General features: G+C 33.2%; 3 protein-coding genes across 3 annotated transcripts; 1 reads left to right on the plus strand and 2 right to left on the minus strand.

Annotated features, from left to right (window-relative positions):
• Positions 1-2,000: 2,000 nt before the first annotated feature.
• Positions 2,001-2,965, minus strand: LOC104807069 (ABC transporter B family member 1-like). The gene is made up of 5 exons (XM_010532183.1): positions 2,936-2,965; positions 2,627-2,827; positions 2,282-2,541; positions 2,165-2,202; positions 2,001-2,005 (listed from the first exon to the last, which is right to left on the minus strand). The coding sequence occupies exons 1-5, from the start codon at positions 2,960-2,962 to the stop codon at positions 2,001-2,003; spliced, it is 531 nt and encodes a 176-aa protein (XP_010530485.1). The 5' UTR covers positions 2,963-2,965.
• A 4,521-nt stretch (positions 2,966-7,486) lies between these two features.
• On the plus strand, positions 7,487-9,565 carry LOC104807061. The gene is made up of 5 exons (XM_010532172.1): positions 7,487-7,768; positions 8,201-8,301; positions 8,470-8,586; positions 8,682-8,783; positions 9,230-9,565. The coding sequence occupies exons 1-5, from the start codon at positions 7,540-7,542 to the stop codon at positions 9,398-9,400; spliced, it is 720 nt and encodes a 239-aa protein (XP_010530474.1). The 5' UTR covers positions 7,487-7,539; the 3' UTR covers positions 9,401-9,565.
• Positions 9,566-12,931: 3,366 nt separating this feature from the next.
• Positions 12,932-14,837, minus strand: LOC104807062 (transcription factor RAX2-like). Its single transcript, XM_010532173.2, has 3 exons — positions 14,531-14,837; positions 14,091-14,220; positions 12,932-13,700 (listed from the first exon to the last, which is right to left on the minus strand). The coding sequence occupies exons 1-3, from the start codon at positions 14,664-14,666 to the stop codon at positions 13,004-13,006; spliced, it is 963 nt and encodes a 320-aa protein (XP_010530475.1). The 5' UTR covers positions 14,667-14,837; the 3' UTR covers positions 12,932-13,003.
• Positions 14,838-16,736: the final 1,899 nt, after the last annotated feature.

Here is a 16,736-nt window from a genome sequence, read left to right on the forward strand (position 1 = left end):
TGAGTAAATTCTATTCAAGAATTTCTCTAGGATTGATCTAAGTTGATTATATAGTTTCAAATATATTATTAAACTTGTATAATATAAGAGTTAAAATTCTAAAATGTGGAAGCACCACACTTTCTATCTATGCCATTGTTTACATACACCAATTCTAAAATGTTACATAGACGTGTTAGGAAATAGTATCTGATACATAAGGTAAGAGTTAAAATCCGGAAAATATGAAAGAGAACATATTTATATCAATATTCATGTTGACAAAATCATACTCATCAAAAGGTTAAGCATACTTAATTATTATTAAACCTATAATCTAACGGTTAAACATTTCAGTTGGGTTTTCAAGCCACTATCTAAATTATATATATATATATATATATATATATATATTAAATTATTGGGTGTAAGAAAAAAAAAATCCATTTTCTGGTATAATTCATCTAGATTTAAGATTTGATCCTAATATTCGATTAGGAGTGACCATTTCGAGTTTTTGTTTGAGTTCAGTTATAGAAAAGTTTTAACCAACGATTTTTATAGAAATTTTGATTCGCTTCGATTTTATTTCGGTTTAGTTCGGTTCGAATTCAGTTTTTTATTGTAAAAAACTCGGTTTTTTTTTTAAAAAAAATCGATTGTTTCGATTATTTTTTTTAATAGATTCGTTGAATTCTGTTTCCATTTTTTCGAGGTTTAAAAATTATAATTGTTTGGTTTTTATATTGGATTTGATTTGATTACGGTTATATCTTACTCGATTCGATTCGGTTATTCGGCTGATAAATAAAATGAAAATATTCGTGGATGAGTTCCAAATCACAGTCTCCGAAAAATTTAGATTCAAAATCGATTACTTTCAAATTTTCGAAATACCGACCGTATCCAACCATATAAAATACAGCGAAAATATATTATATTGATTTTTATTTAATTATGTATTTATAAAAAAAAATGGGGTTTCATGGATCGGTGTTGAGTGCGTTCCACCGCAATAGAAGCATGCTCCAAAGCTGAAAGCCAAATCACACCGCAACTGAACACACGTGCTCCTCCTCTTCTTCTTCTTCTTCTTTTATTTTATTTTATTTTATTTTCCTTTATACGTAATTTCTCTATCTTTAGTATATTTAATAATAAAATATCATTGCTTTTTATATATGCTGTCACTAAATCAAATATGAAATATCATTCTTTATATCTTAATAATTGACTTAATGCTCTCTAAATTATTTATTTGATGATCATTAACTCATAAGCCAAGTGTCGCCCGGGAAAATTCATACGTGCTTCCTCCGCTGTTTCATTTATTGTAAAGATTAAGGAATCTTTGATTTTGTTTTAGATAATTTAGAGTATATATTATTATAATATGTACATTATATATATATATTATATATGTGGAATGGTGGGCATGTGTGAGCATGTTAGTGATCTAATTCAAGTGTGTTGTTCATACGTGAGATATCCACTTGCTTATTTCCCCCATATTCCATTTTTATCCTTCTCTAACATTTTCCTTTATTGCTCTCTTTTATTTTTCACCTTTATTAACTTTAATATTTTTCTCTTGATTTTATTTATGACTGTCATTTCATATCACTATAACTGATAATTGATCTTGAAAATATTTAATAAAGATATAAATTACGTTAATATTCATCCAAAATTGTGTATCCATAATTTGAAAACTGATAATTCTTATAATATATCTAACGTTTAAGTTATATTCTTTATTCTCCATAATCCCTATGAATTAAAAATTCGATGATTAAATCATAATGAAAATATTCTCGATAACCCGTCTCCCATAACTTTCTATATCTTTATAGAAATAAATTATGGAGTTTGTTAAATTTTGATAATTACGAAGAATGTTATTTTCAATTAGTTGAATATCATGGTCAAAGTATTCTAACCACTTTAAAAAAAATCTATTTATTAATTTCATAATGGAATCTTTTAAACTTTAAAGAATTTATGTACATTGCTAAATATTACTAAACTATAATGTGATCAAATGGAAATGAACCGTATTCTTAAAGCTCTTCTTTTAGCAGCTAATTCTTTTTATTTTCTTGGTGCTTCTTGCACAATATATATATATATATATATATATATATATAAGATTTGGCTTTTGAGTAAGAAAATCCTTTGTTCATACATAACGCCGACATGCTCGGAGCTGATTGACCCAATGCCCTAAATCAAAGATCAAAGATCAAGACAGTGATACGAATCGAGATGGAGAAGGAAAGGAGGAGAAGGAGGAGGAACTTACAAGCCGCCGATCATGACGGCGAACATGGTGGCAATGGCGAGCACGCCATTGGTGGAGTGGTGACGAACAAGGTAACCACCGTACCAAAGCAACAAGGCGTAACAACAGAAGACAACGAAGTAAGTTCCGCCTAATCCCATTCCTTTAGCCAAACCAATTTTGTATCCGATCTTCTGAGAAATTCTCAGAGCAGAGGAATAAGCTTGAAGAGCCCTAGATTCGCCGACGAATGCCAGCACGACCCTGATTTGCACCACTGTCTGTCATTTGAGATCGAATCAGAGAAAACCCAGATGAAGAAATGGAGAAATGATTGATGGGTTTTTTTTGTTTTGTGTTCGTTACCTGTTCGACGATATTCCCAGCTTGGGAAAGAGCATCTTGGCTCTTGTTAGAGAGCTTAGCCAGAGTAGCAGTGTGAATTCCTCCGATCACAGCTATTAATGGAACCACAGCCAGCGTCACGAGTGCTAATTGCCACACTGCGGTGAAACCCACCACGAATCCCGACACAAATGTCGCCATGTAATGGATGAAATTGCCCAGCTGTTGCAGAGAGAGAGAGAGAGAGAGAGAGAGAGAGAGAGTTCAAGCAGGTCAAGAACAGAGATGAGGTAGAGAGAGAGAGAGATGTGAAGGAAGAAAGCGAGTTACTTTCTCGCTGATGGCGTCTTGAACCATGACAGCTATATATATATATATATATATATATGAAGGATGTTTTTTTCATTTATAAAATTTTCTTAGTGATCAATGATTAGATCTTTTTCCTTTTTGTCAAAGAGTTTCTATTCGCATGATAAAACCCTAATTGTATGATTGTACGGACATGAGATGGCATTTTTGCTTTTATCCAAATATAATTGATGCCCAAATACACCCAATGCATTTATTATCTGTCTTCTTCTTTCATGCACCCATTTACAACGCCTCCTTTTTCCGTATGGAAGCTTTAACTCAAATTCAAATTTTAATTATATATATGTGTGTATATATTTTTGAGTTTCTAATAATTTTAATTTCTTTGGAAATTAAGAATAGTTTTGTTTGATATTTCTACATGATTTGAATCGTGTGAAAACACCCATTTCCATCCTTAGTTGTAAGAGTATTATCACCATTGGATTTTTTCAGAAATTTTAAAATTTATCTAATCGTTTTTTTTAAAAAAATTAACAACTTGTCGTATTATTTATCCAATTTTTTTTCAAAATATATTTAGCTTTTCTATCAAATATCAGCAGAAAAAATGTACTGTAGATAAAAAGTTTGAAATTGAGGTAACATATAGTTTTACTATCAATTGTTTCCAATTAAATTAAAAGATATTTATTATACAAATCGAAAATTTCTAAATCTAATCAAGACATGATATAATTGCTTTGCATGCGGTACAAAAGTTTGAAATTGAGGTAATAATCATACTATCAATTATTTCTGATGTAACAAAAGATATACTGGTATAAGAATGGATAATTATAATCTAATCACCGTGCCATAAGATGTGATTCGTATGCGACATATATAAAAGTTTGAAGTTTGAAATTGAGGTAACAATATAGTAGATCAAAGACAAAGATCTTATAATTAAAAAAAATAGAAAATTGCAATTAAATGGAGGGAAATTGACGTGTCAATCAAAAAAAGGGTTATAGAAATGGAGACAATGAAAATCAAATCAAAATTTGTAGGATGGGTGAGAAACAAGGGTTGGCCCTTTTGCAAATGGTGCACATGTGGTCAGTCTTACCCCTAATTTCCTCAATTATTATGTTATCTTGATTTTTTTCCCCCATACTTGGTATTTTTTTTCTAATAATCAACATATTATACGTATAAATGTTTGTTTGTGTGTATGAAATGTAATTTGTATGAAATGTAATTTGAGTTATATATGTAAATCGGGTTTTGGATTCCAAAAATTAAAATCAAGCGAATGATGGTTGTTGAGAAATATAAAAATGAAGGATCTCGTACGTACATACATACATACATACATACATACATACATACATACATACATACATACATACATACATACATACATACATACATACATACATACATACATACATACATATGTGCATACATACATACATACATACATACATACATACATACATACATACATACATACATACATACATACATACATACATACATACATACATACATACATACATACATACATACATACATACATACATACATACATACATACATACATACATACATACATACATACATACATACATACATACATACATATGTGATGGTGAAATATGGTGGGGTTGGGAGTTGTGACACAAGTCAAAGGAAACATAACAAGAACAAAAATCCAAAGACAACTTAGGTTCACACATTTCGTAGTGTTTGGAATCACAATGATTCAAAATAGCGTATGAAGATAAGTTTGCCCCCGGAAAAAGAAAAGAAAATAAAATAAGATGAAACTATATAGAAAGACATAATCTTTAACATTATCATAAAACAGAAACATATCATGACGACTTAAAATTGAATCATATTATTCAATAATCAATTGCTATGGTTTAAATGTTTTTCTATACGATTTTATAGAAACTGAAAAATATTGGATTCCCATATGACAGGCTTTGGAACATCACACTATTTTTTTAATTAAGGACAGCAAAATCTTTTCCTTTTAGGGTTTTCTTCGTCAAGCATTTGCATGTGAAAATGTTCAGATAATTTTATCTTCCGTCAAAATCAAACAGAAAAAATAAAAATAAAAATAAAAATAAAAATGGATTACAAGTAAGTCTACTAAAAGAATCGAAACTCTTGGACCCCAAAGTCCAAACCCTGCTTTTTCATACGAGTGAACCTTTTACCTACCCATCACTGCTTTCCATGATATATATATATATATACACACACACACATAAAACTTTGAAATTTCAAAACCTCGCTTATAACTCATTTTCATATAAAATTTACTGTTCCTTATGTGACGTACCACAATAATTTAAAATTAATATGCATATCTTTTTCGTTTTTAAAATTTTCCCATGTGCCCCAAGGGAGCGTATTGCATGAGAAAGTCAACAAATACACACATTTTATATGTCTGTGCATTTCTTTGCTTTGACACTTATGTGTGTATCGTTATATTTATATATTTTTTATGTTTAAATGCAAAAGATGTAAACTGTAAGAATATTGTTGAATTTCTCTCTCTTTTCTAAGGTTGCAATCTTAGAAATCAAAATATTCATATTCTGAGAGTGAAATCAATTCCATACTTAAAAACACTATCTACAAATGGAATTATTGATTATGTATATGAATTTATGACATAAATTTAAGGATTGACATTTATGAATTTATGATATAAATATCGTCATCCTATATACACTTCCGGTCCAATATTATTGTCTAGAACTCAACCTGAAATCAAGCTAAAGATTGTGAAATTTCATTAAAAACCAACATGTAAACCGTGCATTTAGTTTGTAATCATAATAATATAAATTACGAAAAGTATTAAGATATAGTATTCAGAATATATTGTATGCGTTACTTGTATTGAGACAAGGCGTGGCAACTTTTTATATTAGTACCCAGATTATAGAATAGTGCGTTGTTTCGGACTTGGGTTCCTCCTAAATTGGTACACATTTTTATATGATTTTTCGGCTTACAAATAAAGCAAAACATTTTTAATTGGGCTTTTTATTTTATTTACCTTTAGTGGCAAAAAGGTAATTATGGTGGACTCCACGTCAGCTTACGTCAACACAAGTCGGGTCGACGCATTGGGCTTATAAAAATATGCATTTGAATTGGGCCGACAATATTCATTTTCAGGCTCAAGAATTTTGCCTTTTGAGGGTTATTATAAACTATAAAATAAGTTATGTTGAGCCTAATGTGGGCTCCGTTTGAGGCCCAATAATAGACGGATTACTCCTCTCTTTTTTGCGTGTGGATTCCCAATTTAAGGGGCCGACTAGTTGCACCGTCGCCACCCGCAAACGGAATGGTTGCGATTTTCGGCAGTTGCAGATGATTGAAAAACTGACTGGTTGAACCGCAATCGTAACCAAACTTGTGTTTTTTTATCGTAGCTTCCAACTTACGTTTTGGTAGCGGTTTCCGGCGTTTTGACAAAAAAACTAAAATATTTTTATTAGAAATTATATAAAATATTAATATATATATATATTGGTGATAATTTTGTTTAGTGTTATGATTTGATATCATTTTTTAGTATCATATTTTTAATAAAAAAAATACAATAGTATAATTTTTAGGTTTAATAATGATTATTTTTAATAATTTTTATAATAAAATTATTTTTACTTGAAAATAAATTAAATTGATAATATTTATATTTTAAATTTATTATTTAATTATTATAAATTTAGTAAATAATTTTTATCAAATGATACGAAAAATTTAATTAAAACTATTACAAGAAATTATTTTTAAATAATATTTTTTTTGAAAATTTATATCAAAACGCAACCACAACTGTAATAAACCATTCACTTTTAACTGCACCCACCCACAATCGATACCAACAGCAACTTCTAAACCAGTCAGTATTAATCATTTATAATCGCTATCAAACGTTTTGAAAACGCTGCCACCCGCAACCGCAACGGCTGCGGTACAACCAGTCGAACCCTAAATGTGTGTATATATATATATATATATATTCTTTTTTTTTGTCTAAAAATATAATTATGTTTTTTTTATAATGGTTAGTTTTGAAAAAAAAATGTAATTATGTTGTGCCAAAGTGTAATTATGTGGTCCCCAAAAGAACGTGTAATCATGTTTTTATATATTCTATATATATATATATAGAGCGAGAGAGAGAATATAAATACGTTATTCAATTTTTAATCCATATTCATCTTATAAAATTATTATATGATCCTTGATAAATTAGTTGATTGATTTGGTGTAATTGATGTAATGACGATGTTAAGAAGAGTCATTGATATTTTTTTTAAATGTTATAGTTTATATATTTATCTAAATTGTTTTATAAGTGGTTTGTAAATACGTGATTTTGCCGAAGAATTATATAAAACATAAAAATAAGGTTTGTGCAAAACGTCGCCGTTTCAATGTTATTCCCTGCCTCGTGCGTGGAGAAAATCTTGAAGTGTTCTTGTCGTCCCACGTGGCATAGTGCTGTATGTGGCGTCAACTCTCCCTCCTCTCCTTTTCCCTCCATCTCTCTCTCTCTCTCTCTCTCTCTCTCTCTCTCTCTCTCTGTGGTAATGGCGAAGACCTATGCGTGGTGCTTCTCCCATTTCTCGTTTCATCTCGCGATTTCTCACGCTCGGTACGCGAATTCCTCTCCCTCCTTCGCGAACTGCCCCAGACTCTCGCCGTTTTCTCGCGCTCCGCCATCTCGTCCGCCATCGTTTGCCGTTAAGGCCTCGCATTCCGGTGGCTTCTCCGAGGATGACCTCTTCAGCTTCTTTCCCTGGTCCGATGGAAACAACGGTAATGGTTCTGAGTCTCCGATCCGTGAATTATCCTGTTGTTGAATTAAGTTGAGTTTATGATTTTGATCTCCTCGGGATTAGGGTCTCAGTTTAGGTTATGATTTTCCCCCGATCCGTCGGTTCTACATGCGATTCGAGTGGGAGATACGTGATTTCATCGAATTGTGTCAATTTTCCCTCACAATAGAATTCGAGATTGGTTACGCTGAGGATTTGGGATGATCTGTATAATTTGGCTGATTTCGTATACATTGCTTCTCTATGGAATTCGTGTTCTTGTTCATGTATTGCCACTAATTCGAAGCTCATTAGACGTGTTTGCTGTATAATGTGATCAAGTTTCTTCTGTACATTTCGATTTCTATTGCACTTTTTGCTGTTCTGTTAATCAGATTTCAATGAAATTTGGTGATTCTTTGCCTATTCACAGCCATCGAATGGGTTCCCGAAGAAAGGATTACGCTTTTCACTTCTGATGGGCTAATTCAGATTGGAGGCAACATGGTTCCCCGGCGTGTCAGTTCATCCGAAGTATGCATACTTCATTTCTCGCCACCCGTCTTCATTGTTGCATTTTCCTATGTTGCCTTGACTAAGCTGAAATGATCAAGACATAACTCTTTGTTTGTGTTCATCTAAGCGTTTTATAATGCAAGCTGAGATCCTTTACAAATTGAATCTGTTGTATTCTATGTACAGAAGAAACAACTGAGATCAAGGGCCCCAGAAAGATTTCAAAGATTTCAAGAAAGTGACTACATGGATACACACCAGGGTCTATGCCTTGGAGCTCTTTTCGACATTGCAGCAACAAATGTAAGGGAATTCTTCCTTGTGTCTGTTGAACTCATAGAATATTGCTCCTCGTTGTAGGGTCTGGTCTTATGCAATGCTCAATATGTTCGCCTCAGGGACTGGATACGGGGAGAAGGCTGTGTATTTTTGGGTTCTGCCGCTCTATCGAGATGCTCAGTGATGTTGTCGGAGACACTGTTTTAGAACACGGGGGCGAGGTATGGGTTTATGCTTTAACATTGGATATTCTCATAAGCATTTTTGAATTTGCTGGTTCCTATAAGGTTTTAGGACATGCCATTTTCGATTAAACAAAGCAATGTCAATAAAGTAGATATCTACCTCCATTTGCACACGAGAGAGGTTCATGGTGGTTTTCGGTTAGGTTTTAGGTGGATATTACTCTCTGTCAGTCCGTTGCACATTATTAAGACGGGTTTCGCGTCAGGTCAGATCCCCGAGCCTCCTAAGGGTCTGACTGGTTATCACGCAATAAAACATGGAAAATCAAAACGCAGTTTTCCACTTTGTGTATTGATAGCGATTTGTGGCATCAATCCGACACTCCACAACATTGTCGACATTGTGTATTGATAGCGATTTCGGTTAGGTTTTAGGTGTATATTCTTTCTCATGCCTTAACATTGTCAACCCGTCTTAAAAGATTGTAGCGGAGGAAAAGGAGATCAAAGGAGGATTACACGAAAAGCTAACGATGACGGTTTCGGTACCGTATCTATGGGGCGTCCCTCCGGCCTCGGAAACGCTTCATCTTGCCGTTCGAAGCGGTGGAGGCATCGTAGAGAAGGTTTACTGGCAGTGGGATTTCTTGTAAGTGAAAAAAAAGAAAAACCAAACTTCCTAACTCTCCACATATTTATCTCTCCCAACAATGTATATAACATTCATTCTATGAAACTGTACAGAACAGAACCATAACGTTATGTAACTTAGTCCCTCACTAAACCGGTCGGTTATCTATAGATTGTTCTGGTGGATCTCTCTTGTTTAATCAAATTTAGGGTTAAGAGGACCAATAGCGATGTATTGTGATTGTGACTATTCGGGTCGGGTCTTAAAAGGGTAATGGTTAGAAGAAGACCAAATGGATAACACATGCAAACGATCCAATTAGGGTTGGGTAAAAAATTATCCTATTTTCGGACATTTGATCCGATCCAAAAATTGAGTATTTCTTAGGTGTGATGAGACAGAACTGTTCGGTTCGTATTTGGGTTTTGTGGGTTTGAATGGGTAATCCCCGGATATCTAATATTTTGGTTATTAATCGAATAATTAAACAGAAATAAATAAAATATAAATATAATTGAATCGGATTTTATATAAAAACTGAAAAGTTATGACTTTTTTAAATCCGAAAAAATTGGATCGCAACCGAACCAAATAAAATAATAACCGAAAAATTAATTATTTTTTTTTAAAAACTGAAATTTTTTATCAATAGAAAACCGAATTCAAAGCGGACCAAATTAAATCGAAATTGATATAAATACCGAATTGCTATAGTTTTTTATAACCGAAATAACCAAACACAAATATAACTAAATTGAATCTAAATTGATATCCGAAATGACCACCCTATCCACAATCATGGAAATGCTATTAGGGTTTATGTTATATACGAAATTAATAATTATTATTTAGGGTTTGACCGATCTGTCATCTGTATTTTTCTCGCTTGAATTGTTTCATCAACTCGTATTAGCAAACATATAGATATCTGAATATTTGCATATTCAAAATTTAGATATTTGTCACACTCAAAATTGGATTCCAAATTTTAATTTTAACTGTTTAAGTTCAAAATTGGATATCTCAAATTTTTTATAGCTAACTTGTAAATCCGTGGACCACTTTTTATTATTACATATTATTGTTTTTATATATTATTTTGAGTTTTTATCGATTTACCCTTTTTTCCTCTTCTACTCGATTTCTTTATACCAATAAGTTTTCTATTTAAATTTACTTAGAAAAAAAAACAAAAACAATGAATCATTCATAATTAATTCATTTGTTTATATTATATTATTTTTGGCACAATGATAAACATCTTTTAACAATATGCTAACAACACCCCAAAACCATATTACATAACAAAAAGGCAATGTCGTATCTTTTGGCATTTTCCTCTCCACTACCCATTTACTCTCTCTCACACACACACATGACATGTACACATATATATATATATATATATGTACTTGTCTAAATCGTCGGTCGAAAAAACAAAAATCCGGGAGATGATAATATAAACATTTAGTTTCTCCATTAATCAAATGAATTACTATATACTTTATTCTATGTCGTTATTTCAATTTTATTCTTAGTCATCTTTGGTGCAATTTCCCGTGATGTGACTAAAAGTTTTGGTCGACAAAAGATATAGTCTTTGTAGCTTAATTTTATCATTTGAAAATAAAATTGGTTTACTGTTTAGAGAAATCGACACAACTTATTTCGAAGGGAAGGGAACATCGTTTTCAGAATTTTATCTTTTTAAAGTTATTTAAATTTTATAGACTTGATTAATAATAAAAATGGTACCATTAAATGCAGTGTTCCACTTTCAAACTCTTCATCGAAATCGAAATTAAAAAAAATAAAACCAACTAATGAAAACTACGTATAAAATCAATACGTTAATAATTTACGCTAATGAGATCATATTGCTGGGAACCACTTTGTTTGGTTCCCCCCAATAGGGGTTCTCAATATATATATATATATAACTATATATATATATATATATTCATTTGAAAATGCATAAACTCTTCCAACTTGCATTTGTTTAGTTCTTATTAAAGGAGATCCAATACTTTTCAAATCATAAACTTTCCGCTTGTTTGATTAGAATTTAAACAATGGATTATTACACCAATAATTGCATTATCACATCCACCATGCATCATCTATCATATTAACTATGAAATTTCTCAGATTATGCTCATTAGTCTAACTCTAATAATTTTTTTAATGTAAACCCGGTCTTGTTTAAAAACAATGCAATTTTTTGCATGCATGGGTGGTTTTTATAAAACCTCAAGAAAGTGTCCTCATTTTGACTAACAAAATATATTATTATTATTATTATTATTATTATTATTATTTTAGTGAAACAAAATACTGTAGGTTGTATCATATCAAAAAATCAAACTGTAGAAGAGTTTATATTGAATGATTTGATACCAATTTACATATACGGGAATAATTTATATTCCTAAAAAAAACTTTCCACTTTCAATAATTGAAGTGATTTTAAGTAACGACATACATATACGCCCAAAACAATAACAAAAATATATAATTCGCGAATTAATTTCCACGAAATAATGTAATTAATTATGACCTCCACGACCTAAGTCTAGAAATTAACATTCTTTGAAGGTGCCACCAGGAAGAGGAACAAAAGTCAATTCTAGAACTTAGTTTCTGTCAGTTGTTTAATGACATGTTGAAAAAGAAAATATAAAGAAATTGTTATTATCTCCGCTAATTTTTTAATGATTATTATTTTATTTTCTTGGAGCTAAGTTTTTTTTTTTGGGTGCGCTTTGCTCTTGGATGGTAATTTTTTTTTTACAAAAGTAATTATAATTTTTTGGATAAATTAGATTTGACAATTTATTTATTTTAAATTATATATAGCTACATGTGATTATGAAGATTACACTGGAATACAAGGACGATTAATGTGGAATTCCTTGTTGTGAAATATCATCAACTACCCCTCGTTTTACTATATGATTGGCTATTGTATTTTAATTAATCATAATATTAATTAGCTGTGGACTTGTAGCCATAAATATTTCATGTCATCCAAAGAAACAAAAACCAAAACACACTCTCTATGTGATATATATTACATTTGGAAAATAAAAATTGTTACAAAGTTAAGGGTATTGATGTTATATATTATTTAATGAAAAGAATAAAAGGCATTGATTGTAATGCAACTCAACTAGATTAAGAAAGTTCAACTAGAAATTTTTATCATTCAAATATAATTTCTGTAAATCAAAATTTTATATTTTCATAATCACCTAAAAAAATTACTTGTAACTGCTAATTAAAGAGACTAAGTAAAATATATACACAGCTTCTTAATGCCTATTGTGGAAATGGTCTAACAAATATACTGAATTTAATTATAAAATATGACTAATCTTAGTAGATTGTATTTCATTTATACAATATCTAATCCATAGGTCACATGCTTTTAGGGTTCCAAAACCATATTTATGTCAGGCATCTTTATATTATCCTAACTTTTTAATGAGTTAGAATTTCACCAATTCCTAACATCTTAGGGATAAAATCTAATTTAAAATATGTGGACGGTTGGAAAGAATATGGGGACCAATACGCTAAAATAAGGGGAGAAAACAAATTGGTGAAGTAAGAATCAGAATCAGAATCAGTAGTACAACATGAACATATCTTCTGTCTTGTTGTCATCAAACAAAAGCAAGTTGTTTTCATTACCACAACTGCTGCTTACCAGTTGCTTGATCTCCTCCAAGCCATAATCTTCAATCAATGGACTTAATGATCTCTCTTCATGATGATGATGATGATTGTGATTGTCATCATTATGATCCATGTTCTCAGCTCCTGTTATTGTACTTGTTGTACTTGACCCACTTCCATCACAGATCATAATCCCTCTGTTTGTACTTCGGTTTTCATGGTGGCCCATCATCGTTACATGATTGATGTTTCTGTTGTTGTATGGCGAGTTTATGAAACTGCCCATGTCTTGATGATGATGGTGGTGGCTCATTGTTGTCATCATCATCATCATGCTCATCATCGTGCCCTCATGAGGTGGGAGATAACTTGTTGAGTTGGATATTAGGAGGCTTGATATTGATGGGTACTGTGAAAGAGTAGTACTGATCATGTTATTGTAATGTGATGATGATGACGATGTTGATGACGACGATAGAGGCGATGCCGATGATGATGATGAAGACGTTGATGATAACGATGATGCTGGGGGAGGAGGAGGAGGAGCCATGGAGGCAATGAGCTTCTTCTTGAGCTTGGTGTTCCAATAGTTCTTGATGTCATTATCAGTCCTGCCATGCAAATGAGCTGCTATAACTGACCACCTGCAAAAACACCTTCCAATTAAATTCAATCTTTGGAGGAAGAAGATTCTGACGGAAATCAAACCCTTTTGGAGTTTGATTATCTAAACTTAAAGCATTTCCTCAAAAAGGAGACAATTATACTGCAGAAAAAAGCTATCAATCAAATAAACTAATGGAAAAAAGGAGATTTGAATCTTCCTTGAAACATGCAAAGTTGTCATCTTTTTTTTTTCCCCAATGGTTCCCACTTCCACTTCCACTTCTTGCCAATAATTTCACAGAGAACTGAAAAGATTTTTTTAAAAAAAAGTCCTGTCCTTTGCATCTCTGTTATGTCTTTGTAGAATTTGATCAGTTTCATTGTATATTTCTTAGGAGTAATTAAATTTGATTATAAATATAAACAACCTGCTTCCGATGCTAGCAAAAAGGCTGCAGATGATCCTGTCTTCTTCTTCAGTGAAATCTCCATGTCTGATGTTTGGTCTCAGATAGTTCAACCATCTCAGCCTGCAACTCTTCCCACATCTTTTGAGACCTTTCATGATTATTTTAACCCAAACCCAACATGAAAATCTGTCAGTACCCATCAAAGAAAAGTTTCCACAAAAACCCATGTGTGTATATATGTGTATATAGTTTTTAGTCAAGAAACCACAAGGCAGACATCATGGAAGAAAACTCCAAGAAAACATCATACATGTATGTTTGTCATAGACAAGAACCCATTAATTAAAAGATCATGAAACAAAGTTTCAAGATAACATATATAGGTATATATATATATTTATATGTATGTATGTAACTGTGTTGTTTATGTATATGTTTTTAAAAAAAAAACAGGTTACCAGCTTTCTGAGGGAGAGCAATCCAATTGCCACCTGTTCCATGTTTCTCTATGTACTCTTTAAGCTTTGCATCTTCTTCAGGACACCATGGCCCTTTCTTCACGTTGGCTTTGTCACAACATGGAGCTCTCCCCATCTCTCTCTCTCTCTCTCTCTCTCTCTCTCTCTCTCTCTCTCTCTCTCTCTCTGTGACGTTCCTTATCTATATGTTTGTTTTGAGGAGAGTGACGAATACTGAGAGAGGTGGGTTTTGGTTTTCAAAGAGAGAAAACAATAACCAAAGTGTGTCCTCTGGTTCTGTGAACACACAGAGATATTGACGTATTTATTGAGAGATCTATGGAAACGAGCAAGTCAATGATCAATCTTTTTTTATATATATTTCATATTATTTGTTTTCTATTTTCTTTCCTTTTTTTACATCTTCCTCTCTTTCCATCTCTATCTCTCTCTACATGTGGATTAGCTTGATCAATATGATATGTATACTTGCATATGCATGTATGTATTCGTCAAGAAGTTTCCTTTCCTCAGGCCAATTTTATATTGTTTATATTACATGTAAAAATTTATGTTTTTTTTTTATTTTATTTTGTTTAGCGGTTAAAAGATAAATGTTAAAGACTGCAAGCGTTTTCTTTCTTTTTATTACGCATTAATTGCTGCACTTGTGACATCGCTGATGTTCTTGAAAAAGAACGGGATGAGGACAGATTGTTCGAATTCTTGCTTGGACTCGATGATTCCAGATATGCCACTGTAAGGTCGAGTTTGCTATCTCGCCATCCTCTTCCATCTCTTGAGGAGGCTTACAACACAGTCTCTCAAGACGAAGCAGCTAAGCATGTTACTCAGACGTTTGAAACCAAACCTGATGCCTCTGTTTTCTTGGTTCGGTCCTCTGCGAAATTTCGCAGCAAACCCGATGCCAAGGATCCCACTATACTATGTACCCACTGCAATAGAACTGGCCATTTGGCCGAAAATTGTTTCAAGGTTATTGGGTATCCGGACTGGTGGGGCGATCGCCCGCGAACTCGTTCTGGTGCATCTCGTGGCAGAGGATCTGCGACATCTGATCGATCTCAAGGTCCTCTGGCTCGGGCAAATATGGCGCATGTTACAGCATCGACACCCGTGGTTCAATTGAGTGCTGCAGACAGAAACCTCGTTGCGGGCATTACACAAGAACAGTGGGATAGCTTGATCACCATGCTCGGCAAAACGACCGCCAGTCGTTTCGATACTGTTTCTGGTACGTTCTCACCTTCTTCATGGATACTTGATACTGGTTGTTCCCAGCATATGACAGGAGAATTTAGGTCTCTGACGGATATCTCCTCAACACTACCATGCTCGGTCATTCTTCCTGATAATAGATCAGTTGTTTCTACTTACAGTGGTTCAGTAATCTTGAGTCCTACTCTGCGTCTCACAAATGTTCTGTATGTTCCCGGCCTGCACTGCCAATTGGTTTCTATCGGTCAGATGATGACTGAAATTGATTGCTTCGTGACTTTTGCCCCGTCATTCTGTGTGATTCAGGACCGGAATACCAAGACGGTGATTGGAGCGGGTGAGCAACGTGCAGGTCTATATTACTATCGGGCAGTGGCAATCTCGGCAGCAGCTAAGAAAAGGGATTTTCAGTCAAGTGATGTTTGGCATAAGCGACTGGGTCATCCCTCTCCGAAAGCACTGTTGAAGATTCCAGCTCTTGATATTTCAGCAATTTCTTCTTCTGTTTCCGAGTTATGTGATGTTTGTTTACGGGCAAAACACGCGAACCTTTTCCATTAAGTAAAAATAAAGCATCTGCTATTTTTGAGTTAGTTCACTGTGATATTTGGGGACCGTATCGTTCTCCCTCTTTCTCCGGAGCAAGATACTTCTTGACTATTGTCGATGATTTTTCCCGCGGCACTTGGGTTTTCCTGATGCTCGGAAAATACGAAACTCAAGCCAAAATCCGTGATTTTATTGCTCTTGTTGAAAGACAATTCACTGCCACTGTCAAAACATTGCGCACAGACAATGGAGCTGAGTTTATCAGCCTGCGTCCCTACCTGTCATCAAAGGGAATAATACACGAGACATCGTGTGTTGGCACGCCACAGCAAAATGGTCGGGTCGAAAGAAAACACCGTCACCTACTCAACATTGCCCGGGCCTTGCTTTTCCAGGCACATCTACCTATTGATTTCTG

The sequence above is a fragment of the Tarenaya hassleriana genome, unplaced genomic scaffold, assembly GCF_000463585.1.
Source record: "Tarenaya hassleriana unplaced genomic scaffold, ASM46358v1 Cleome121, whole genome shotgun sequence".
Classification (NCBI taxonomy): domain Eukaryota; kingdom Viridiplantae; phylum Streptophyta; class Magnoliopsida; order Brassicales; family Cleomaceae; genus Tarenaya; species Tarenaya hassleriana.